The 26,479-nt window shown below is 34.5% G+C and overlaps 1 protein-coding gene and 1 non-coding gene across 2 annotated transcripts in view; one reads left to right on the forward strand and one right to left on the reverse strand.

Moving 5' to 3' along the window:
• LOC137388053 (uncharacterized) overlaps nt 1-26,479 on the reverse strand; it is a 38,884-nt gene that overhangs the window by 6,487 nt on the left and 5,918 nt on the right. The window contains 15 exon segments of the mRNA XM_068074570.1: nt 3,277-3,434; nt 3,588-3,717; nt 5,199-5,327; nt 5,945-6,108; nt 6,481-6,660; nt 8,396-8,558; nt 12,249-12,427; nt 12,676-12,763; nt 13,513-13,595; nt 15,595-15,724; nt 18,102-18,196; nt 19,579-19,654; nt 21,032-21,122; nt 22,657-22,776; nt 25,319-25,385. Of these exon segments, the coding sequence (XP_067930671.1) occupies nt 3,277-3,434; nt 3,588-3,717; nt 5,199-5,327; nt 5,945-6,108; nt 6,481-6,660; nt 8,396-8,558; nt 12,249-12,427; nt 12,676-12,763; nt 13,513-13,595; nt 15,595-15,724; nt 18,102-18,196; nt 19,579-19,654; nt 21,032-21,122; nt 22,657-22,776; nt 25,319-25,385 (1,853 nt within the window).
• Trnac-gca (transfer RNA cysteine (anticodon GCA)) lies at nt 2,252-2,323 on the forward strand. Its single transcript has one exon. It is a non-coding gene; the product is annotated as a tRNA-Cys (tRNA).

Raw genomic sequence — 26,479 nt, forward strand, 5'->3', positions numbered from 1 at the left:
GTTAAAAAGTTTAACGATTTTTTACGGTAAGTTATAAGATATCGGTGCTAAAAGTGACAGCATTACAATGAAGATAAAACCGACGCGTAAGAACAGTAGACATAGTTTTATTGAATGCGTGAAGTATATTTGTGAAAATATTTCGACGAATAAGGTTGCAAGAAAGTGTAAACAGAAACCATTTCTCACAACTACATCACATTTGAGCCGTTTTGGAAAGGGAATCCAAACTCTGGCGGTCTCGTGTGGCTGCGATTTTCTGTTCGTTTTTGAGCTTTTAAGAGCTTGTAATCACCTTTCCACATATTTTGCACCTACAACACAACAGAGTAAGACATGGTGAACCTTTTCATATCAAATAACGGTAATGTGTATTTTGTTGCAAGTCAACCTTTAAAATAAATAAAATTTATTAAAAATAAATAAAATTTATTTTAAATAACTAAAATAAATTCATTTATTTTATTGATATAAACAATATAGATATTATGAAATATTGTCCTTTTATTTTTATAATTTAAAATAAAAGGACAGACAGTTTTCTTACAATAATTATTACCATACTTTTCGGACTATAAACCGCACCCCTATATAAGCTGCATCTGCTTTATTTTCAAAAAAACGATAATAAATTAATACATAGGCTGCATCTTTGTATAGGCCACAGAACTCAGGACGGTGCTTTTTAACACCGCAGCGACTTTGCTGTTTAAACAGTGGTTAAACGTTGGTTAATTAACTGATGCTTTTTAACCTAGTGCCTAACGGAACAGTGCCGTTAGGCATTGTTTCGTTTTTTCTCTTACCGCTAGAGGAGCACTAACCAGAGATTCCGGTTAATTCGCCCTAGAGGTGAAAGAACAACCACAGAATAGCCGCACCCGTATATAAGCCGCATGGCTCAAATCATCAGAAAAAAGTAGCAGTAATCGTCCGAAAAGTACTGTAGACTAAATTTGTGAGGAGACAACTCCCACTAAGACACCATTTGATATAGGAGTTCCAAGGCATCCTAACTAAATGTTTATGTAATGTAAAAGTAGCAGAACTTGTTTCTTATGTCAAGGCGACGGTCTTATTATTTGAACAAGTAATGTTTTACCCAAAAAGGCCATTTCATGTGAAAGAGAGGAAGTACATCTTGTTCTACATTCTTATAATGACCAGGCATCACTTTATTATCTTCTATTTTACTTTTCCCTTTTACATTCAAGTAGTAAACCAGATAAAATAGAATTCAGTTCAAGTGACCTCACAGGATGGGTGAGGGAAAGATGAAATTTAATTCTATAATTACTACCAGCCTTGATTATGGATAATACATGTAATGTACCATCTCATGCACTGCTAATATATACCAATCATATGTGATTGTAGAAGGTTATTAATGGAGGTCTGTGGTCTTTACTATAATACGAGTCGAGCGTGTTAATTTGTCTGTTGAAAGCAACATTTGGTGGTTGAAAAAAGAAATTGCATCATGAGTGATTCGAACTCACAACCTTAAGTTAAGGTGAGCGCACACCTTCAATGTCAATTTAAATCAATTATTTTCAGACAGTAATGTCTAAGCTGTAAGGAAAAAATTAGAAAACATTAAATATGTCTAACGTAAAGTGAAACAAAATATATGTTTACTATAATAAGAGCTGTGTTCGCCTGGCCTTTTGTCTGTCCAAAGCCTCGTTTAGAGGTTAGCATAAAATATTAACTTTAAAGAGATGACAACTCATGACATTCAGCTTCATAGACCGACACTCTAACATCTGCACCAATCAATCACCTTCAGACATTTCAAAATGATTTTGCAGATAGTTATTCTCTGTGCTTTGTTGGCACACCTGATGATCTCTCACGACTTACTTGACTGTCAGCGTACTAGTTTTTATATAAAGCATAATATAGTCTATAGTTTTGTACATAAAGCGTGGGCTCATTATAGTATCTAGTGAATCTAAATAAGTGAATCTGAACCAAAAAAATGAAAGTTGTTATTTAAGTTTTTGTATTGTCGATTGGCATTTCTTGTTCAATAGTGCACCACTATAACTGAGAGTGCTGTAGATCTGTCTCTACGGGCTGATTAGGTTACAGTAGATTTAGCGCACTAACCTTAGTACTAGCGTTTCAATGAATTCCTCATTGCATCACTTATAACTACGACTATAGCTACGGCTCATTTCTATTAGAAATCAGCCGTAGCTATTTACAATAGATATAAGCCTATTATTGCAAACTAATATCACCGCGTGGGGGTATAGCTCAGTGGTAGAGCAATCGGCTGCAGTCCGATAGGCCCTGGGTTCAACTCCCAGTGCCCCCTGTTTTTGAATGGTTTACCAAATAGTATTTGGCCGCCGTGGTTATTCCTTTTACGATATAATAAAGAGCTTGGCACGAATAAACTTGCAGGAAATTTATTTTAAACTGTTATTTATTATGTGCAACAGATGCAATCCAGAATTTATGTTGATTGATAGATGTCTGTTCAGTTGAGCTTAACTTCTAGAAATCAAAGATCAAACAGTAGTTGGATGAGAATGACACAAGGATTTCTTATTACTGAGATCAGTGTTTCCTTTGGTGCTTTTAGTTAGATAGATTGTATCTGCATACGCCACTAAAAAGACTGCTATTCTTAGCAACATTTTGGTAAGATCTAAGAAATGGTTTCTGTAGACAATTAGGTATTCATCCCTGTAGAATAAAGTTATTGAAAGACTATCTACTTTAAAGATACAGATACTGTTATTATTATCGTTATTATTGTTGCTACGATTTCTTATTAGAATATGCAATGATCGTAAAACAATAGGATTGTTATAGGCACATAAAGCTAGCTACGGATTGGTGGAGTACATATTCTTGCATAGAAATTTGAAAATGCTGTATAGGCCTACTACTCACTTTCGTGCAGCCAGTAATTTTCTTAAAGTATTGCAACATAAACAGTCTCATGAACATAAAAATTATTATTTAGAGATTGCCCACTCTTAGTCAGTGAACTACCTGCAACGCATCACTGTCAGAATTTTTAGCTAGGAATGAGCGATAAGATCGATAAAAAAAGGAAATTGTCGGACTGAGCAAACTTTGAAGTAATTGGCAGAACTTAGTCATGCTGCTCAGCCGTAGGTTTGCTACTGAGACTCGATCAACATCTGAAGGCCAATATTATATCATACAACAGAGAGTGAAGAACTTTTTTGAGTAGACCAAACACGGTATTACAATATTCTACGCTTATGTAGACTTAAGAACTTGAAATAAACTTACTGCTGGGTCAAGGTGCTTAGATTTGCTTTTCTTGTTTGTTTTCATACCCTCCTCCATATTATGTTGAGGAAGCAAGTGCTCGCAACTCCGCTCCGGCGCTTTGTTCTCTCTTCCACCAAATCCTCTCAAAATTTGATCTACTGCTGGCGAACTCATTTCTGCGAAATAAGCTTAATCCATGAGCAGGAATCATTATATTGTCTAGATTTATAAGTTATTTATTAAATTATTAACTTATTGATTTACAAGTTTTCTAAATAATGAACTTACAATTTTTTCACTTAGTCTCAAAGTTTGCCATCAGTTTTTACCTGAGTATATCCTGTCCGCATCGAGGACAAAAGGAGAAGAGCCGACTGACTTGGTACCAGGGAGAGAGGTCATCTTTGACAGCGGGGTCATGAGGTCATCCTTTGCTGGTGGTATATTAGGAGATTTTACCTGATAAAGAAAGAGAGTCTTTATAAAACTGTGATGTGTAGCCTGTAATTTTAACTCACGTCAGAACTGGAGGTACTTGAGTATAAAAAAGCTATAAATGTTGCTACCCAATGCTAATTTGCTATTAATTATGGAATATTATATTTATTCCATAAATAATATACATGTATACCTTGCACACGGCACTACAAATTACTTAAAATTGTTACAAATAATGCTAATTTTCTACCCACTATGATATACATTCATTTTTTGGAAAATTCTAAAGTCTGAGATTTTTTATGCAAGTAGTCATGAGGCACATGTTATCTGCATATTGGAATCTAAAAACATGAAAAAAAATTTTGTAATAAAAATATTTCTTTTCATGAAAAAATGTGATTATATGATAGCGAAATTGTAACTAATTACAAATTTTTGCATGTCAATTTAGCCAATAGGGTGTGACCTGAGTAAAACTGCGAGTCTATTTTTTCAAGTAAAAAACAAGCGGGGCATTAACCAGAAAAATAATGAACCATTTATTAAAACAAATGGGAAATGTGCACAATGAGCTGACCTCATGCAAGAAATGAGCAAATAATCATTGCCTCAAATCTTGTCATCTACCTGTGTTGTGCTCATGGGTTCTGGCCTTAACGCTTTTAAGCCTACTCTTGTATGTACAAAAATATCTCCTGATCCCAGACTGTATTTACAACTGTCCATCAATTGTAAAAGCACTTAAAATAGCACCATTTTATTAACCAAATATCATTTTCAAGCTTGGAGCTTTTAAAAATCAAGGAAAGAAACAGAAACTAAATATTTTATATAGTTTATTTTTCACACACTTCTAAAGATGTGCTGTTTTAGGAGTAACTGAGGAAACATAATGGATGATGTAAACCGAGCCTAATGGAGGGTGTATATTTGTTATAAATAGAAAATCAAGTGGTTTTAGTGTAAATCTCCTGTTGCTAAAGAAATGAAGCTTTCTAACGTTGTCAATTGTGATCGTTTATTGCTAGGAATATAAATCAGTATGTCATTAGAAATTAATGTTTTGATGGCAGCCATTTTTCATTTCTTGCTCATTTAGAAGTGCCCTCTTGTAAACTTGCCCTCAGTATTTTGGCGACATCTCAACAACTAGCAGTTAAATTAATTTGAAAATTTTAGATTATACTGAAAACACAAATTACACAAAATGACTAAAATTTGGTAATCCTACAAAGTACACAAAAGCGACACTAGAATGCCGAGTTCACTTGGACGTAGGATGAGGTTGAAAAATGTTTCCCCAAATTATCTCGGGGCCAGGCTTCCTAATCTTAAAAACATGACTACATTAACTCTATTCTTTTATTTTGCTAATAAAGTTGCATTCTTCCAACAAGTTGGGATGTGGCTCAAATCCAATGTCTAGTTAAAACAGCAAATATGAGAAATTGCTCAACATCTATTGTAAGTACAAACATCTATTGTAAGTAAAAACTTACCACAATCTGTGGAAGGTCTGGATTCACTGGTGACAGAACTGGAGATACAATAGCAGGGGGGGTAGGTGGATGGCGAGCTTTCTTACCAGATATCTTTAGCTTTTCATCCTTGAGAGCTAGAGCTGACGCCTGTATAGAGTGAGAACTGATTCAGACCAGTCCTCTGTTTAGACTTAGTATTTGTAACAACATATCACAGTGTCACTGCGGTGGTACACAGGCTAAAAGGAATTTTCACATTACACTCAAGGACATTTATAGCATCACTTGTTTATTAAGAGCTTGAAACCTGTCATGTTCAATCTATCAAAATGGTTAAGATATTTGCTACAATTATCATCTTTTAAAGGGATATCTTTTACATACTCCCCCATTAAAGCGCATTAAGAGGACAACTCCAACATGAATGCCATTGTAGTCTATTAAGGTAATACCTCTACCATAACTTCAATTGTGGCCAATTGTAGTATATTAAAGAAACAACTCTAACATGGCCGCAATTGTACAATATTAAAAAGATAAATCTAACATAGACATAACTATAGTCCTCTTAAATAGGTAACTAACTGCAATTATAATCTATTAAGAGGACAACTCCAACACAACTAAAATTAAAGTGAAAACGAATGAAATGTCGAGCAAGTTGACTGAAGCATAACTATATATTGTACATGTATTTTATCTTTACTTCACACCAAAGCAATTTATTACAGTTTGTATCGTTATTCAATTTTCAATGAAAATACCTTCTTGGCTATTCTCTGTTCGATTGGCTCCATATCCATACTGTCACTCGTTAAACTTTTGGCTACTGAAGGTTGTTTTTGCTCTTCATGTTTTGTTTCAGCTTCCACTGACTCAGGAGTATTTGCTATCGCTGTTTCAGTCACTTCAGGTAGCGCTTCACCATCTGAGAGAGTGTGTAAGAGCCAAGCATTATGGCAACTAACAGAATTTCGTCCATGAATATCTTCTTATTAAATTAAAACAGATAAATATTCATAAAAAACTGAAATAATAAATGAAAGATTAATATATATATATATATATATATATATATATATATATATTGAAGTTGGTTAGTAAATACAGTCAGAACCTAATAAATACGTTTTTTGATAGTTTAATCAGTATTGACTACAAAAAACATGGTAAAGAACCAAGTTAAGCAATCACAGAGCTGTGAATTCAACTTAAACAAGTGTCCACTGCATGTGATAAAGTGGTTTATGATTGGATCCTCACCAGACTATGACATCTATGACATGTGCGAAGTACATACCTGGCTTGTCTGTGTCCCCGTTGCTAATTGGAGTCTTCTTTGAAGCATCCATTTCCAATAACTTGACAGCTGCAGCATCTGCTGTGATCTCCATCTCCACAATGACAGCGATTTGTGCGACAGTGAATTGAGGAAATGCATGGTGCAGCTCATTGGAAATTCTGAGTGTCCTACGATCATCTGTGAAAATAATAAAAAAAGTAGTATGTGGCAGCGATGAGGAGACATAAAGTTATGTTGAAACATTAAATAGCCTGAAAACAGCAAGTTAAAGTACTTGAGTAAAAGCTAGAAATAAACTTCCAAATGACAGAATTCCTTAAAACTATTGTTTTATATGTGGGTGTATTTTGTGCGCCTGCCTACATACGCTGTAGTAACTTGGGCTAAATACACCCGATCAGCTTTGGGAAGCCATGCCTCTGAAATGACCCTAAAGGACTTTGTAGCCTTCTCGGTCTTTAGATGCCCCCAAGTATATATACCAGGGCGTATGAAAAAGCTTCCTTCTTCCATTTAGTGGAGACTGCGGTGAATGCCTATATGGCAAATATGACAACAATGATGGTAAAATAATTCAAAAATTTCATTCAATTTCAATTTTTTATGAATAATAAACAGAGCACTCAGCTATGTGCTGCTGTTAGCCAAATTTGTGTGCATTTATAAAGCCTTGCATTCAATTTTCACACATTCGGTTCCAAGTTGAAAAAACCTGCAGTTGACATTAATTGGAAAATACATCTTGCCAAAAATAGATGACAAGATATAAGTAAATCTATAGAGATCAATATTAAAATCCTAAGCTTGAACTACTAGCACTTTGGAATCCATGGTTACACATACCGGCTAGATGCCTCGTTTGTGTAGCCAGCACACAACGGCTACTAAATGAAGTGTTTTTGTTGAACCAGCTTGCTGGTCTTTGCTGACAGAGTACCTGTGATTGGTCAGATTGCTGACAGAATACCTGTGATTGGTCAGATTTCTGACAGAGTACCTGTGATTGGTCAGATTGCTGACAGAGTACCTGTGATTGGTCAGATTGCTGACAGAGTACTTGTGATTGGTCAGATTGCTGACAGAGTATTTGTGATTGGTCATATAACTAACTCGAATTAAACAGAACGCTGAAATCCATTTATTTGTTTTTAGATCTGACAGTTTTTATTTGAGGTTCACTAGCGAGTAACATCAACTATGTTTCAATTGTGCTGATGAAGCGAATTTGGAATTGTCCACACATTAAGTAATAGTACGATAAGTATTTCACTAAGCAACAGTTAATCCGTGTGCTGTGAATTAACGTAGACGCTTTGTTAACAAAGATAAGGATTTTTATGCCAGAAGTCATAGCGACTCAAAACTGCTCAAATCATTATAAGAACGAGTGAGTGTTTAAAATGTTTAAAATAAAATAGTTTGCGCGGCATTCTCTTGCGCATCACTCGCGAGTGTTGTTTTCAACTTTCACAAACTTGAAACATTTGGTAAAACTTTGCAAGAAACAAAACTCATTTGACTTGCGAGATTTTGCCTTCTGCATCTTACGGGTGACGCAAACTTGTGAATTAATCACTTAATGGATACATAGTGAAAGATTCATCTGTATTGATGGTCCTATTACAATAAAAACATAACAGAACAAATAGTTACATAACTGGCCCTGCCGCCACAAACTGCTCAGGTTCCATTGTAGAAATTAAATGATTGACAATCGAGTTGGTGATGGTAGTTCAAAGAGTAAAAATGTTTGTCAAAGCTGACGTGGCTATTGTGGCCTTTACTCAGTTAAAGCCAATACTTATTGGTCAATGCATCAACCAGGCATGTTGTTATTGCATAGCCACAATGTAACTGCGGAATGAGATCTACAGAATTTAGTGTTACAATGTAAATAAAAAAGGTTACTTACAGGTCTGAGTGATTAGATCTTCTGCTGGCTTTTCTTCGGTTGTGAAAAACGAGTGCTTTAGCGCTTGCTCTAATGTGATACGCTCTGCTGGGTCATATTCTAGCATCTTCATAATTAAGTCAAACAGTGACCTAGCAGCCTCATTGTCATTCCGTATATATCGCTATAAGTAAACATAGGTTTTTAAATGTATGACATTGAACTGTTTGGCGTGATACATCTTTTCTACTAAGATTAGCGATCTAACACCTTGAAGTAAAACTGATAGCAATTTTAAAACAAGCACCTTTCTGCAATTGCCAAACTCTAAGCTCACAGAGTCATACAACTTTCATAAAGAGTTGTCTGCCCTATGCACTTAATTTCTGATTTTACTGTAGATATGAAAACAATGATACAACAATCACTAATAGAGATCGATTATAAGTTTTTAATTAGTTTTGACAGTTGCATAACATGTTTTATTTGTGTTTACAAACTTATAGACTGTTGTATTAAAATTGAATTAAAATAAAAATTTACACATAATGTATATACAGTCAAACATGGATAACTCGTCCACGGATAGCTCGAACACATGGTTAATTCGAACGGTTTCTTTGGTCCGTTCCCACGTAATGATAAATTGCTATAGATAACTCGAACTCAACACTGTTAATTCGAACTGTTTTTTTGCCCAACGGCTGCCGAAACGGTTGTTATCGCTTTAGAAAATCACTTTATTCAAAGCCATAGAGGTAAACCTCATCTTCTCGTAATTCATAAGCGTTGTTATTACCACCATCGGCAAAATAATTTTGTCAACGACTTTTCTAAAGGTTTGGTCAAATTTGATTTATACTGCTATACGATTAATAGCACGGGCTTGCCGGGTCACGCGCGCAAGGATTTTCGCCACGCACATACAAAACAAAAACAGCATGTTGTTTTGTATGTGCGTGGCGAAAATCCTTGAGTGCGTGACCCGGCTAGCCCGTGACGATGAGTTTTCCGACGTTGATTCCGTGTTGAATCAACGTCGGAATGTTGAATGTTTAAAACGTCTTAAAAATTGTTTTTATTAAACGTATACGTTGTCTTAGCTAAAAAAACTATTCATCGTTTGACCTAAACACAGAATACGTGTGTACATTCAATAAGTCTCCATTCAAAAAGCGTGAGTGATATACAATGTACCGTAAAACCTCGTAAAACTTTTAATTGAACTGCCTCGGAGTGTTGCTCTTAACGAATCCCAGGTAAAGTAAGGGATTTTTCTTTGGTAACTTTTTCTTGAAGTTGCATAAACTTCAAGAAAAATTGGCAAAATTGATCGTGGGTAAAACGCTCAAAAGAAAAAGATGTCTTTTCTTTTGAGCATTTCAACAACGATCAAGTTTTTCCAATGTCAATCTAAAAAAACGTTCTGGCAATAACATCACCTCAAACAACAAACCAATCTCAAGTGATAGAAAAATCTCTATACTTTTTGATAAAAACGTTTTAAACTTTACATTAGAAGCATATAATTTGAAACAAGCCATTTGTGCTTTTTATTTATATTATAGTTTGCATATGTACATGTATCTACTAATAAATAAGTAAATACATAGACTTGTGACAGTGCTCTGATAACTTGAACGCTCTGATAATTCGAACACTTTTGCTCGGTCCCGTGAAGTTCGAGTTATCCATGTTTGACTGTATATATAATTGCTATAATTGGCAGGCATGCGCATGCAGCTACACGAATTAAATAGGATAATTGAATTAAGATTCAAAAGAACTAAATGTTGATTTTTTCATTAAGCTAATTAAAAGAGGCCAAAATATTTTTAGATTTTGCTCTAAACTTCTAAAAAAATAAGTAAATTTATGAGCGGTTAATTCTCAAAAGAAATTCCATTTATGGCTCAAGACTTATCAAGCATTAATTTTTTTAGTATCATCTCTTTCTGTTTTGTACTTGCAGCATCAGACTGTTCATAAAGTCATAGACATTCACAGAAACTTCTGACATTTGAAATATTGAAAAGGTGACATTGATTTGCAATGAGAAAACTTATAAGGTCATTTTATATCAGTTAAACAGCTATGAACTATTTCTATGTTACTTGTTTTCACAGGTTAAATTGTGTTTTGCGATTTGCTGCTAAGCACTGGACTCAAGATAAAATACAGTTTTATATCATAATACTAGCAGCCAAATAATACATATATTCTAGTCCTTATTTCAGATAAAAGAACTTTTACAACCCTCCAAGGAATTAAAAGATTATTTAATTGATGGAGTAAGCATTGGATGGTGAGCAAGAGGCAAGCTATAGTCTTAATGAACTAATAGCGAGCAAACAGAGAGCAGTCATTTGCTGTTCAACTGCTTTAACTGGTTTGCTAGTCTGTGACTCTCTATTGATGGTGGGGCGGATAAACACTTACCTTAAAATTAAGGTGAGAGGAAATTGCAGCATACTCACCAACTCTACATACAGTTTTAAAGCAATTTAGTATAATTTAAATGAAAAATTAGAAATTTATTTGAAATTTTAATAATAGTTTAAGATTTTAAATTTTAAATCTGTTCAAAATTTGAAAAAAATTAAAATTTGAAAAAAAATTAAAATTTAAAAGACAAAATTTGAAAAAATTTAAAGGTACAAATAATGCGAAGTATTCACAATTAATTGGGTTGCTATGTGCAATAATAATTATGGGTTTTGCTGGTCTTGTAGCTAAACCATTTTTCAAGAGATGCTGCTATAATATGCTGAGAAGGGATCTGAGTGATCTGATTTCTAAAGATTGATGTTTAAGATTTGTTGTGCATTTCCTTTTTAGGAAGAGTCAGCATTTGAAAGACTTACCTGTGTAACAATACAGGTGTTAAACAAAACTAACATGAATACACTAGTTATAGGGAAAGCATACTCACAGCTTCAGCCAACAAAGCATATCTCAAATAGCATTCATTTGACAAAAGAAAATAATTTAGCATGATTCTCCATTCAATCCACAGCAAACAAAGTGGTGTTAAAACTAGCTTTTGATTGCCTGCTGCACGCAAGTACTTCTGCTGGACATGGGCCTACCAAGGTAGAGACCACACTAAAGACTGTTATCTGTATGCAATGTTTTTAGTGTTTTTTAGTGTTTTTAGTTTTTAATAGTTTTTGTTGAAATATTTAAATTTTTTGCTTGAAAACCTTTGCTACTAGCCGAGTATTTAAACTTCTTTTTATACAGTCTTAAGATTCATTTTTTGCTTCTAAAACTAATTAAAAATGAATATTAACGTTTTTAACTCTCAGCGAGGATTATTATAAAATGTGGTATGATATGATCACCAACACATGTACACTATTAATCTTTTAAATGTACCATTTTATTCATACACAGCATGATATGATGATCTGATATGTTTACTTAAAATATTCTTTTTATTATATATTATCTAATATTATAAAAACAATTTAATTAAAATCATCTGAAACAAACAATGTTAGTAATGTTTACTTCAAAGAATACCAATCAAAATTAAATGTATACATGCAATGCGTTGGCTCATCATTTTTTTAGACATATTTTGTATTCAAGTTTTTAAAACTCCATTTATATTTCTTTCAATAGATTAAAAATTTTTTTTTAAACATATTGACTTTCACCAAATCAGAGTAGGGCAGAGAATTGTGGGAAATTAATAAGAAATAGAGTTGATTACTATTAATTAGTATGATTCAAAAGCCACCAAAGATATTATCAGAAAGAAAGGTAAGGTGAAGGTCATACAGAAAAGCAAACGGAAAGCCATCACATACCACATGTATATGTCAAGCCTCAGGGTCAGGGGCTCAACCATCACACATGCTCCACTTACAAATATAGGTTTGCACATTTCGCGAACGTATCGTCCGGAAGTGCTATTTGCATCCCAATCCAAACGACCGTGATAGAAAAATGGCATCCTAAATGAGGAACGCTGAGAATTATTTAGTATTCTTTTTGATGTAATAAACAAAAATTAGCACAATTGTTTGAAACAATTCATGGCAAAAACTTTTTTCTCCATAATTTGTCTTCTCAATGTTACTGAACGCTATATGAAATGGATCTATCAGACCAGAGAATGAGGTTTTAAGACTAAAACAAGATTATTTGGTAGGCAACACTGACTAGCGATTAAAAAAGAAAACAGTCAACTACAAAAGGTATTTAGAGTATTTCTGAGCAATAACTTTTTTGGCTTAAAATTCTGTGGAATCTATGCAGACGTAAATCATTAACAAACATTTCAATCTAGCTACGAACTTACTTGGTTCTGCGCGCCATCCGATATGGAAACTGTCCTATGACTCTCTCCATCATAGCTAAATGCTCTAAGTCATCATGGGTCTGCAATGTTCATGTTTCCAATTTATGAGATGAGCATGAATAGTAATAATATCCAGTTGCCTACGTCTTTAAAAGAGATGACAACTTCCTTATGGATAGTTTTATTCAAATGTACATATAGTAAAATTACTTGTGCACATATGTTTTATCATTTACTGCTTATTGTGTGCTGTTTATTGTTGCTTATTGTTTTTGGTTTTTATTGGATTTGCATATCTGTCACAATCATGATATTATGAACTTCTTTAATTTTTGTTGTAGATTTCTTGGTGACATATAAGATAGGGTTTTTAACATATTCAAAGTACATGTATCGCTTTTATAATTTTGAAACGCTTAAAGAAAATTGGTTATCACAACCATTGCAACGGTACAAATCTGACTTATGTAAACTTGGTAATATAATCAACAAACAACAATTGTATATAGAAACAGGTGTAAACAGAAATTCACAAATATAAACTCACTTAAAAAAAATACATTGACCATTATAAGTTCTTTATGCTAAAGGAAATGGATAAGCTGCAAAATTTTACAAAGTTTCTTTTGACCTTTTTGTGCGAAGGTCAAAGTTGTACTATACTTGCCTGAGTTTGAGGAATGTAAATAAAACTTTGCCTCTAAACAATTATTTATATAATATCTACTTTCTAATATATTAAGGTATTACATAAACTTTAGGAGTAGAAACATTGCAAGTCATTGGTAAGACTATGATGACCAAAGGTCAAAGGTCACTTAAGAATTACCTGGAAAAGAGTGTATCCAGTATATAACTCAAAGAGAATGCAGCCTATGCTCCAAACATCACATGGGTGTGACCAGCCAAGTTCTAAAAAATCACCAAGCACAAAGTTTTATTAGCTAGACAACCAAAAGCATGATAAAAAATAACAAATCTGGATATGCATTTAGACTTGCTCTCTCTTGATATATCACTTCGAGATTACATATTTCTGTCAAGACTTTGTTTGTTATTGTTTAAATAACAAATGACAAACACTCAGTTAATAAAGGTGTACATGTATTTTAAACCATTTACTGTAACCAATAGTCGGCTATTAATGTTTGACTGATGTTTGCATTGACCAATTGGCGACATAAAGTAGCACTTTGATTGGTCTACGGTGACGACAAACATTATGCATACACAAATGCATATGATATTCCTACTGGTTACAAATCATACAAAAATGAGATAACCGTTGCTATAGAAACGTGTCCATCCAAGGCTTCGGTTAAATGTTGAGATAAAAGATTGCATTGTAGGGGATTCAAACCTGGACAGTCGGCCAGCCAAGGACACTAGCATCTGAATCACTCAACTACCTTGCAGCAGTTTTGGAATGCCTAATACTCATGACAATCTCTCACGGTGAACGAGATTGACTAGTTATAAAAATGTTTGCAGTGTGATATGAATCTTGTTCTGAGTCAGCAGGTTGAACTATTTGCTTAATCAATGATTGTCACGATCGAACAATCGCCTGTGAATTGGTCAGCTAGTGTCCTTGCAACATTAGATTCGCTAAGTTTTAAAAAATTGAACTAAATATCGTCAGATACAAATCTCTATGAAAATTTGTTTGAGATGGCAGATAACCAGATGTGAGGCTCTGTTTTCACCCTGTAGCCCTAGTGCTTTACACTTGATACTTCAAGTATTGTTAAATGCATAAGATGCTGGTTGCCAAAATACCATTTGGCTCCTATTATGCTAACACACAGCCATCTGGTAGAGTGGTTGAGGTTTAACACCATTCAGTAGATTGCTATTGACAGTTTAAAGGCCGGTTCATATGGTCGTATGTCAGCACTTTTCTTTCATCGTTCATCGTCGATTATGTGAATTGTAAACCGATGGCATCGATGAAACAATGCGGACACGTCGGGAATGTTTGCAGCTGTCAAACTTTCCCGATCTTTCGCCGAGCATCGACAACCGCCTTTAAAATGTGAACCACTTCGGCGATGGTAACTCGCGGTCGCTGATAGAGTGATTTATTTCCGTTTATGACCGTTGCTGCGGGACTAGTATTTGATTTCAGTGAAAACAAAGAAGTTTCTTAATCAAAATTTAAAAATAAAATTGATAACACTACGTCACTGAAGTATTGTGGCATCGATGCCGAGATACGGTGATATAGTGTGAACCAGCCTTAAAGGTTGACTTGCAACAAAATTCACATTACAGTTATTTGGTATCAAAAGATCCACCATGTCTTACTCTGTTGTGTTGTAGGTGCAAAATATGTGGAAATGTGATTACAAGCTCTTAAAAGCTCAAAAACGAAAAGCCGACGTAGATTGGAATCTCTTTATTTCGATGACGTAGCCATGAAATTTGGTTATTGTCTTGTCATGTGATGTTCTCACGTGAATTGTAAGGCCAATAAAAAGCTTGATATAAAACTTATCGTAGCACTAGTTTATGACAAACACTTCCGGTTTTACCGAAGACCCCGTATCAAATATAGATGCTCGCTACTTTACAGTTTTGTTTCGGTTTGGTCTAATCGGCAAGTCGTAATCTGATCATGTGACCCAACACTTCGCAAATAATTTTTGCAGCACTTTTCGATTATCACAAATGACCAACAGGCTCGTCATGATTATTAGACAATGATACGTACTCCTTCAAGCTAAGGCTAAAAAATTAAACGAATTTTTACGGTAAGTTATAAAATATCACCGCTAAAAGTGACAGGATTACAATGACGATAAAACAGACGCGTAAGAACAATAAAAATAGTTTTATTGAATGTGTGAAGTATATTTGTGAAAATATTTCGACGAATAAGGTTGCATTATTTTATGTGACTTGTAGTTACCTAGCAGAACCTCTGGTGCTCGGTAATGTCGTGTTGATACAACCAAGCTGTGGTGTTCATCGTCAAATGTTGCTGAACCAAAGTCTATGAGCTTGCAGGAAGGATCCTTGACTACCTTTTCACTCTTGTGCTGAAATAACAGTCAGATGTTACTTAAGAAAATATATTTTCAGCATCGTACATTTTTCACATTTTTTAAGTTGTCAGTTTTTTAGTTGTCTGCAGCTGAACATACTTATTTCTAAAAAGGACTTATGTAACTGATTGAGATCTGAAACTGTGTTCCCATTAGCTGTCGTCTACATACAAGATAATAGAAGCATATTTGAATGCTGACATAAAAATGTTTGATACAAACAGAAATGTTTGGATTAGTCAAAACTTTTCTTTTCTTCACTAATGTGCGCTGTTGCAGAAATGGTAACAAAGTGTCCAAACAGAGCCAATATTAGGAGATTTGCTACATTACTTGGAGAGAACAGGCAACAAACTATGCGCGTTAAATCTTCTACTATGGAATTGTTTGCTCATTCTGCTGGAATATGTTCATGCCGAAAAAGGTGTTACTAATGTACACTTGGTTTTTGCTGTAAAAACATTAATCTGAAGTTTGATTTTGGTACCAGCACAAGATGCTTCACAAGAATAAATGCATTTGACAAACAAAAGCTATATCTAGTGTTTTTAAGTTTCATAAAGCCGGTTGCAAAATAAAACTGCCATCTTTCAAAGTTTGACCAAAAACAGATCCCATTCTAAAATATAAAAATTTAGTTATCAGAAATATCTAATGTTCAATGTTGAAAAATTTCACAAAAAATAGGTTTAGAACACATTTACAATTTTTATTTTCATCCATTCTAAACCAAAAATAAAAATTTTTGAAACCGCGACATTGCGCTGTGAATTCTGAGTAAAAAGAAAACTAATTCACTTTTTTGAGAAAATGATAACCCAATATTTTAAATTCATTGTGGCAAATTTTGGGTGAATCTGTTAACTCTGTGATGAGTGATAAATATTTTTGTATAGGTATTAAGGTGAGCCTTTCCTTTGCGAAATAGTTAAGTTGTTCATCAACCTCTATTTTTATGAATAGATAACATTTCCTGCCAACGATCTACTGGTAGAATCATTAGCTAGCAGCGAGTGGTGAGGCAATTAAACAACTGTTATATCAGAGGTATGATTACTGTATGAACGTGGTCTGCTGATTCATTATAGTGTGTCGGAACTAGATGTTAATAACCTGTGGGTGTGGGTGGGCTATCATCCGCTGAGTTATCTGAAGATAACCAGAGTTCATTAACTGTGTCTACTAACACTAGAGTTTAACTTTATTAAATACGCCTGTGTTTTATGTTTTGGCAGCAAACTCAATTCAACAGAAGATTTTCTTATCCAAATCAATAAACATCTATTTGTGCTTGCCATAGTTATCAGAACAAATTACAACGAAATTGAACTTTTTATTTATTTTGTTTTTATGTACGATGTTTAAAACCGAAATTTAGATTTTATCCGATATAAAAAAATACAGCGCTAAACAAAAGAGATGAAACACAATTGTTTAATAGACTATTTCTGCCAAATTTATTATCTTGAAATACCTATTTCTTGTTTACATTCAGATACTATGAATATATCTGCTAGACATAATTGGATATCTGATATTATACTGATAGAAAGTTGACATGAGTAGCTAGTACACAAATGATCATGACATGAGTAGCTAGTACACTGGTAGTCTTGACATGAGTAGCTAGTACACAGGTAGTCATGACTCGAGTAGCTAGTACACAGATATTCATGACACGAGTAGCTAGCACACAGGTAGTCATGACTCGAGTAGCTAGTACACAGGTAGTCATAACTCGAGTAGCTAGTACACAGGTAGTCATGACTCGAGTAGCTTGTACACAGATATTCATAACACGAGTAGCTAGCACACAGGTAGTCATGACTCAAGTAGCTAGTACACAGGTAGTCATGACTCGATTAGCTTGTACACAGATAGTCATGACACGAGTAGCTAGCACACAGGTAGTCATGACATCAGTAGCTATTACACAAATAGTCATGACATGAGTAGCTAGTACACAGATAGTCATGACATGAATAGCTAGTACACAGGTAGTCATGACATCAGTAGCTATTACACAAATAGTCATGACATGAGTAGCTAGTACACAGTTAGTCATGACATGAATAGCTAGTACACAGGTAGTCATGACATGAGTAGCTAGTACATATATAATCAAGACACAAGTAAACAGTAATATAAGAGTCTCTACACCCGCAGACACCAACTAGTAGTAAGTGAACTACTAAAATAGGAGCAAGAGAAACCGAAGCTAGTTGATTAGAGACTAGCAGATGAGTAACACAACTAGTAAACAAGACTTAATAGATAATGCACTATAGGAAACTGAATAGTAACCTATGATATATATTTACAGTCAGTACACAGCACAGCTACGATTCCTACAAATGTTCAAGTAGCATACCCTTTTTTCATTGTACGCCAATTCAAAGTCTGAATTCACAAACAAGATGTTTTCTGGCTTGAGGTCGGTGTGAGTGAGATGGTTGTCATGCAGAACTACAAACAAACGGAACACTCTAGTAAAGATTATTAACAATGTGTACATACTTCTCAAATGCTGAGTGCATGAGAAACTTTATTAAGAGTTTAATCGAATCTAAAAAGATTTTAAAGAAAATCACCAAAACAATTAGTGCTCCGAAAGGAATAGATAGGAAGTTGAAGATTTTACTAGTATGTAGTGAGGATATCGCTGGGTGTATTCGATCATGTTGCCTGTCTCATGCATTGGTTATGTTAGAATGTTGAATTTAAAATATATTCGTCTTTTTCTATGACTATTTATAGTTCTTGTAGGAAATATTAGCAATGCAACAGAGAACAATCATGCAGTTTTAGATGAAAAACATTAATAACATTAAGTCAATAATAGCAAAAGCACTTAATAGAGGAGATGACTCTTATTTCAATTTTGACACCAGTTTATTTTATTTCAGCACATGTTCTCCAACCTAAATCATCTTACAATGACCTTGCACTGACCTTACAATGATTTGGAAACTTATGCAGGGTTTACATTTGCTTTTAGCCCAACTGATCAAGTACATCCGCTCAAGTGAATTACCATATATGTGACTGAACAATATTTTATGTGTAAATAAAATATATATTTATTTCACAGATGTAGTTTTTGCTATGTAAGGCTCAGGCTTCATATTATTGCATAAGGGAGAAACTGGAAACATTAAAATACCCATCAGACTACAAAAGACAGCTTTGAATTTACTTCCAAGGGTTGGTTTTATTTTTTGAGACAATTTTGAAGGCCTTTCCACAATGCAGGCCTCCTAGTGTAAATCTGTATGCTATGTCATATAGCTTTCTGCTTTTTCGTAACTCTCATATGGTGAAAGGTTTGCTATAAAGGTAAGTACAGTCGACCCCAACTTTTCCGGACTTCACTTCCCCTAACTTATGAGATTCGGGCATCGGTCGGTCGTGTCTGTTCAAATAATTACAACTTTGACTGATAGGTGGCTCTCATGACAGGCGACTCAAGCAACTCATGCACCTGGGTGAGTGTTGTACCATAACTTTAGTTTGTTATTATTACTGCTATTAGTAGCATACTTCACCCTATTGCAGGTATAACCATATTTTACTCTCCTATGTGTACTGTGTATACATATTATACTATATTGTAATCTAGGAGTATGTGTACAAGACATTATATACTGTTCAACATACAGTATTGTACAGTACTTAATTTTCAATGTTCAGGCTTGTTCAATGTCCGCACATTACCCAGACTTGTTCAATGTCCGCACATGGCCCAGACTGTATTAATCCTAGCAAACAAGGGTCGACTGTATAAAGATATACTATAAAAGTATGTATAAAGAGATATAAAGTTATGCACATTATAAATATATACATACATTTTACAGATTGGCATATCTGCCTTCCAATAGTCCTGACATGGTCCATAGGGTAGGGGAAGTAATGATTTTCCTTCTACAAATACAATGAGATACAATTATATCAAACGCTGACACATCCTATGTATGACTCATGTGTATTTGACCTTCTTTTGTCATCATCTACTGTTACTAATTACAAGTCTGCTTTTATCACAGTTACTGGTAGCCCACTCAATCAATATGCTTCCATGACAAGATAATCCACAAGTCTGCTTTTATCACAGTTACTGGTAGCCCACTCAATCGATATGTTTCCATGAGAAGATAATCCACCACTCAATCAATATGTTTCCATGACAAGGTAATCCATCATCCGTAAGATGAAGATGACAACAACCAGCAAGTCAATCGAGTTTCGTTACTCGCAAATTTTTATCAAATATTTTGTGCTTGCGAAAGATGGAAATGGCACTTGCAAATGATTCACATAAAAATACTGTGCAAGCTATTCCATTTTAAACATTTTTCACACTTCAGTCATTCGTATTTCGATTTGAACAGTTACAAGCGTGCTATTATGACCTCTGGTGTAAAATTCCTTAACTTTTTTAACAAAGCACCCGCATTAATCCGCAACATGCGACTGTCTTTAGAAGCGCTTATCGCAAGGTATTTCAACAAGCACACAATTCTAAATCCGCATCATCCGCATCATCCGCATCATCCGCATCATGGAAACACAATAAATAGCAGTCTGAAAAACTCTGGATGGAAAACCTGTTAAACTATTGGTAAGGGAAGGGGAGAGAAAAGAGAGGGAGATAGTAATATCTGCTTGCTATAGGTTATATTTCAAAACTGTAGGCTTACAATATTGACTATTCTATAAAATTAAAGCATTCAATGGGTATTATATTTGGACAATGTGTTACCAAAATTTATTAGTTTCCTGCCGTTGAATTTGTAACTGCTGATCAATAGTTCCTGGAACATGAAACTTTGTGATTTCTGATTCAGTGCCCGGTTTGTACGGTTTGTGTGTGTTGCGTGTGTGGGCATGCGCGAGCGCGCACAGTAGCACTGCAGCTAGTCGAGGCGCTGAAGTGCTACTGTGCTATTGCAGTGCTCCTGCTAGTGGGCTCACAGAAATTGCCACATTTCAGCTTATAGGTAAGTTACACAAATACTTGGCATGTTTGTGTAACTTACATGCCAAATATGTAATACATATGCTCAGTATATGTATTACATATGATGAGCTAAAAATATATGTTTGTCATATAAAGTTAACTAAAAGTCTGTACAGCATGAAACTTGTGTACAGCTAACTTATAACAAAGTCATTTTAAGACAAGTTGGTTCACATTTCATATTCTGTGGATAATTCAGCTACCATTAATGGATCAAGGACATATTTCCATATGAATTAGTTCATATGGATTTTATTTTATATTGGATGAATTGAACTCACCATAAAGTCAAATACACTCAAGCCCAAGCTCTCAAATGCTATACAAGTGTGTCCATAATAGTCGAACCAGTCTGTCATCTTGACACAAAGGCTAAAATTTTCAGATACAGAAATAATAAGAGCTACAGTGAGGCATGTAAATTGGTTAAAACACACATTCATTCAAATTGATGGCTGTAATTTTATTACGTACTAGCCATCTGATTGGTGTCACATGCTATAAAAACTAAATGGGGCTGTGCTACTGACTGACTATCAAATATTTTCTATCGACCAACTATTGCAGTTGGGCCACAGGCTAACATTCTGGTTGGTGTCACAGGCTAATTATTTTATAATGATGCTAAAGTGAACCACCAGAGTTTAACGGTGTAAAAACTAGTTGAGGTGATTGCAGGCTGAATACTAGAACTCTACTAACAACTAGGGAGTTGAATCTGCATATCAACTGTTAGAGATCTGTTAACTATTAGAGCGATACAACAAATAAATACCAAAAAACTACTACGGATTAACTCTGGAAGGTTCACTGCGATTCACCTATAGCCTATACAGTGGAAACTCTACATTCGAAATTTTCAAGTTATCGAAATGGCCATTGGCTTGGTAGAAATTTGCTTAGACTTACAAACGATATTTTCAGATATGAAAGGCCTTTCGTATTTTGACCCGTTTGCTTTTTGTCGGGTACAGGATAAAATGTGTCTCAGTTTCATTTGCTAGCGAAAGTCAATGAATGACAAGTGTTTTGTTTTCATTCGCTGTATAATATGGAGTTATGATGTATCACATAGAGAGTAGGACAACTTTTGTTTCTAGCAATTCAGTTCTGTGTTTTCTGTATGATGACAAAGTTTTTAGTTCATACTGATGTAAACAAATCATTCTATTTATGTTCTTAGAAACATTTATTCTGATTAAAACAGAACCTAAATAACAATACAACACCCATATCTTCTGACAGATTCAGATCTTCTTCCCATTTTCTGCGGTCTTCGAGCAACTTCATCCATACTACCGAAAGTACACAAACATACTGTTGATAGTTTCAGTTCGTTATTTTATCTTTTTCCACGCGTACTTTTTTACTTATTGAGTAGTAATACAGTTCTAACCAATATTTGTTTCAAGGTTTAACCTCTGAATATAATGATAACTTATACAAATGTTATATCTGAGTTAGATGGAGGCTTGGAACGAGTTAGGGCATTTATATGATGAAATCAGTTTTACTTACAAAGTTTTCTACTTACGAAACGGCTTCCGGAACGTATTAATTTTGTAAGTAGAGTTTCCACTGTATATCTCAGACTGACTACAGGGATTGTACCACAAATCAGTTAATGGGAAAGCACTGCAAATCATCTCATAATACTATAGCGCAGGTTGACTACAGTACAATAGTACACTACAGTACAATACTATAGCGCAGGTTGACTACAGTACAATAGTTGTACCACAGGCCAGCTAAGAGAAATACACCGCAAGTAATTTAGCAGAGATATATTATTAGCTGACTACAGGAGTTGCAATACAGGTCAGCTAAAAGACATACATATCAAGGTCAAGGCCATATCAAGGTCAGCTGATGCCCTTATAGCAAAGCTTAGCTACTGTAATCTTACGATTGTCCATCAGGGTCCATCCTGTTTATCTTCTCGAGAACATTGATTTCTAAAATAGCCGCTTCTCGATATTTTGGAACATTTTTTATTACCTTCAAAGCGAGAGGACTGCCATCCTCGCTGAAAGATAAAAATCATGAGGGAGAACATAAGAAAGCAATAAAAAGGTGTAATAGAAAGCTGTTGCTCTACTCATTACGCCTGGTCAGCGCTAATAAGTACTCTCCTAACTACATGAATTGCTAATTAGTCTCAGAAACTCAACTACAATATTCCTTCCTAGTGCGGGCTAACTATATGCTGAAACTGTGTGCTTGAATCGGAGAGAATGGCATGAGAGAGCAGTGAAGCAAATTGGTGCTGAGTGAGCTCCCGCTGTCTTAATTTTAATTTTAATTTTAGATTGGTTAATAGGCACTTCTGTCATTGGTTGTATTTCCATGCTTCGAGTGAGTTCTGAGTTGCTTCCACCCCGAATCATAGAAACAGTAAAATCCCGATGCATTCGGCACACCATTTTGCTTCACTAAATTTGTGCTAGGATACTCGAGAAAGCGAGATGACTTTAACAAGTTCTGTTTTGAGGGATACATCGCGAATCTTCGAAAGATCTGTGATGCAACTCTGAACCATTGAAAGGGTAGGATGCAAACTCATTGGCAGCTGACGAAGCATTCAAAGCATAAAAACGCAGTAATAATATTTTGGTGTCACAAAATTTTTAGATATTTATATAGTCTTTTAGCTCTGAGCTTATGCACTGAAGATTTTTTAGGTGTATGCTGAGTGCCCCCTAATTATTTCAGAGCTAGTACGCTCATCTCATAGGCTACACATATATCCATATAAGGTGTTTAATGTAAATTGGTAGGCTGATTTTAAAATGACATCATTTGCTAGAATGATTGATAAAAAATGCAAAATCTTTCAGCATACGTTTACAATGTGATGTTAACTTGGCACTACTATGTTAGCACTAAGAATGTTCTGGAAGATCATGCAAGGGATGAAGATCTGAGAGGAATTATTTATAAGACACTCCCTTGTTCTAAGTCTTAACCAATACAGTAGACGCCCCTACAACGTATATAATTTGTTATGAGAATGTTTATGTGATGGAGAATTTATACTACATAAGGCGTAAAATACATGTAAATAGCCTAATCTATTCCTCTCAAATTCACCCCTTTGACTCTTCAAAATGAAAAAAACCTGATCTTAACTTCTTAATTTAATGACTGTACAGTAACTGCGACATTATTCGTTTGTATCGACAACTTTTTCCTTTTTCCTTATCGACTTCATTTATTTTAGAGTCTGTGCTTTTGATAATTTTAAAATAAGGGTAGGTTAACACCTTCAACGTTAATTTAAATCAGCGTTGTCACTTTTTTCTCAGCAAGATCTATCCTGCAAAAAGAACAAAAAAAAAATTTTACATGTCTACAATGAAGTAATAAAATATATAATTTATTTATAATAAGATACCCAATATACCCATATATGTAGCTTTTCTCTTTCAAGTGCGGTAAAATAAAAAAAAAGTTTTTAAGGCTATGGGATTCTTATTATTCAAATCGAGTTTTAAAATTTGTAAGGACTTCTCGCTTTACGCCACGAAATTTCTTTTGTAAAAACGATGCAAAAACTTCACATATATTTGGCCATATTCGTTACGTTCAGTAGAACTTATATAAAATGAGGTTTGTGTTGTAAGGGTGTCCGCTGTACCTTGCACTGTCTATGCTTGCAAAGGCATATCAATCTATACACACCATACTTACAGACATCTTTTATTATATCTTTTTATATAATTTGTGGTTTTTATTATGTAATCCATCCTTCTATCCTTTTGAAACAAAAAATGAATTACTCAGCATTTTTTACTTGGTTGTTTTTGTCAATTTTGTGAAGAAAGTTTTTACAAAATGCATGACCATTAAAACTGGCAAACACATTTCAAGTTGGTGTTACTTACTAGCAGGTATAAGGTAGACGTAAAGTTGTGAAACAAACAAATCACTTGTTAAACACTGAACTGGACATTGACTCTTACGCTACGGAAAGCCTACTGCATACTTAGTACAACGTACTTATACAAAAACATTGATCACGGATCACAAATCACAAAGTTAACAGATCCGCCCATAAATTTTGCAACAATAAATTTAGGATATTGGGCTATCATTTTGCAAAAAAATGAACCAACTAGATTTCCTTTTAATCAGGGTTCACAGAATAATACCCCAGTTTCCAAATTTATCTTTCTTTTTGATTTATGATGAAAAAATTATAAACAGCAACCAAATCGTGTTTCCGTTATTGAAATTTTTCAACATATGGCCCCAGATATTTTTAATAGCTGTTTTTATATTCAAAATGTAAAAATGGTAATAGAGGTTTTCTTTTTTAGCCCATTTTACAAAACTACAACAAATGCTAAACATGGCTTTTGGTTGTCAAATGCATTGATTCTTGTGCATAACTTTCTGCTAACCGCAAAAAAACTTTACATTAAAACTCTACGACCGAAACTCTAGCTTTTACAGCAAAAATACTTAGTATATGTCAACAAAACCTTTTGTCAGGAATTAATTTCATCAAAATGAACAAAAAAAACTTGTATTGAAATAATTACAATTTATGCTAGCTCCCAACCTACCTGCTTAAGCACCTAACCTCAAGGACCCTGCCAAATGTACCTTCTCCTAGGCAGCCCAACACTTCATCTGCAACAGGAGATACATGTAAGTATACACATACACATATTTTGATTTCTTAGCAAATTTCGTATAATACCAGATTATTTCATAAGCTAAGCGTGAATAACAATTTATCAAAGGGTATATGGAGACATCCCATTTTAGACAAAAGATAAAGCAAGTACATTGTTAATATTCTACTCACTGCAAATGCTGGGCACTAAAATAGAGAGTTAGTAATCTAGCACAAACATCCTTGCTTATCATGGCTTTTTGTCATATCTACTTTTAGTTAAATGAAATTAAATGAATTTAAAATATGGTGCAGACATTATTTTTACTATAGTAAAAGCCATGTATATCGGCCTGTTTGTTTGTCTGTTTGTCTGTCTGAAACCATGCTTAGAGCATGATGAAAAAATATTGCATCACATGGCAATCGAATTTGAAGATCCAGCTTACCACGTGCGCTACCATCTACACCACTAAATCACCTTGCTGCATACCAGAATAATTGTGAGGATACTTATTACACATTGCAATCTCTCACGGCTGACAGGACTGTCAGTCTACTAATTATTACTATGGTGAGAGAATTGTCTGTCTGTCTGTCCACAGCCATGTTTTGAATTAAGCAAAGTATTTCTTTCATTGAAATTCCCACTCACGACTTTTATTTTAGCTGACCTTCACTCTACCACCTGCACAAATCAACAGCCTCACATACTTTGGAATAACTGTGCTGTTAGTTATTACACTAGGTGATTTTTCATGGCACACTACACTGTCATGGTGTTAGTTGCTATAAAAGTAGAATATTTTATGCTGCCAAAATGGCTTTCAAAAAATGCAGAACAGCTAGAAATGGCTTCAAAAAAATTAACCTGTTACGAGGATGGATTAACCTGTACGAGATGCAAAAATTATTCTATTTAAGCTTGTGGTTTCGCGGCAATGCAAATATTTAACATTTTAAATGTTGTGTGGCATTCTTTAGAATAATAAAAGCTGTCAATCCTTCTTTGCTAGTTACATAGATGTAATACGATGTAAACACTGTGTGTCAAACCATTTATTTGATTTGATTAACTAGCCGTGCTATCATTATGATTATGGTATGG

The sequence above is a fragment of the Watersipora subatra genome, chromosome 2 (genome assembly GCF_963576615.1).
Source record: "Watersipora subatra chromosome 2, tzWatSuba1.1, whole genome shotgun sequence".
Taxonomy (NCBI): Eukaryota; Metazoa; Bryozoa; class Gymnolaemata; order Cheilostomatida; family Watersiporidae; genus Watersipora; species Watersipora subatra.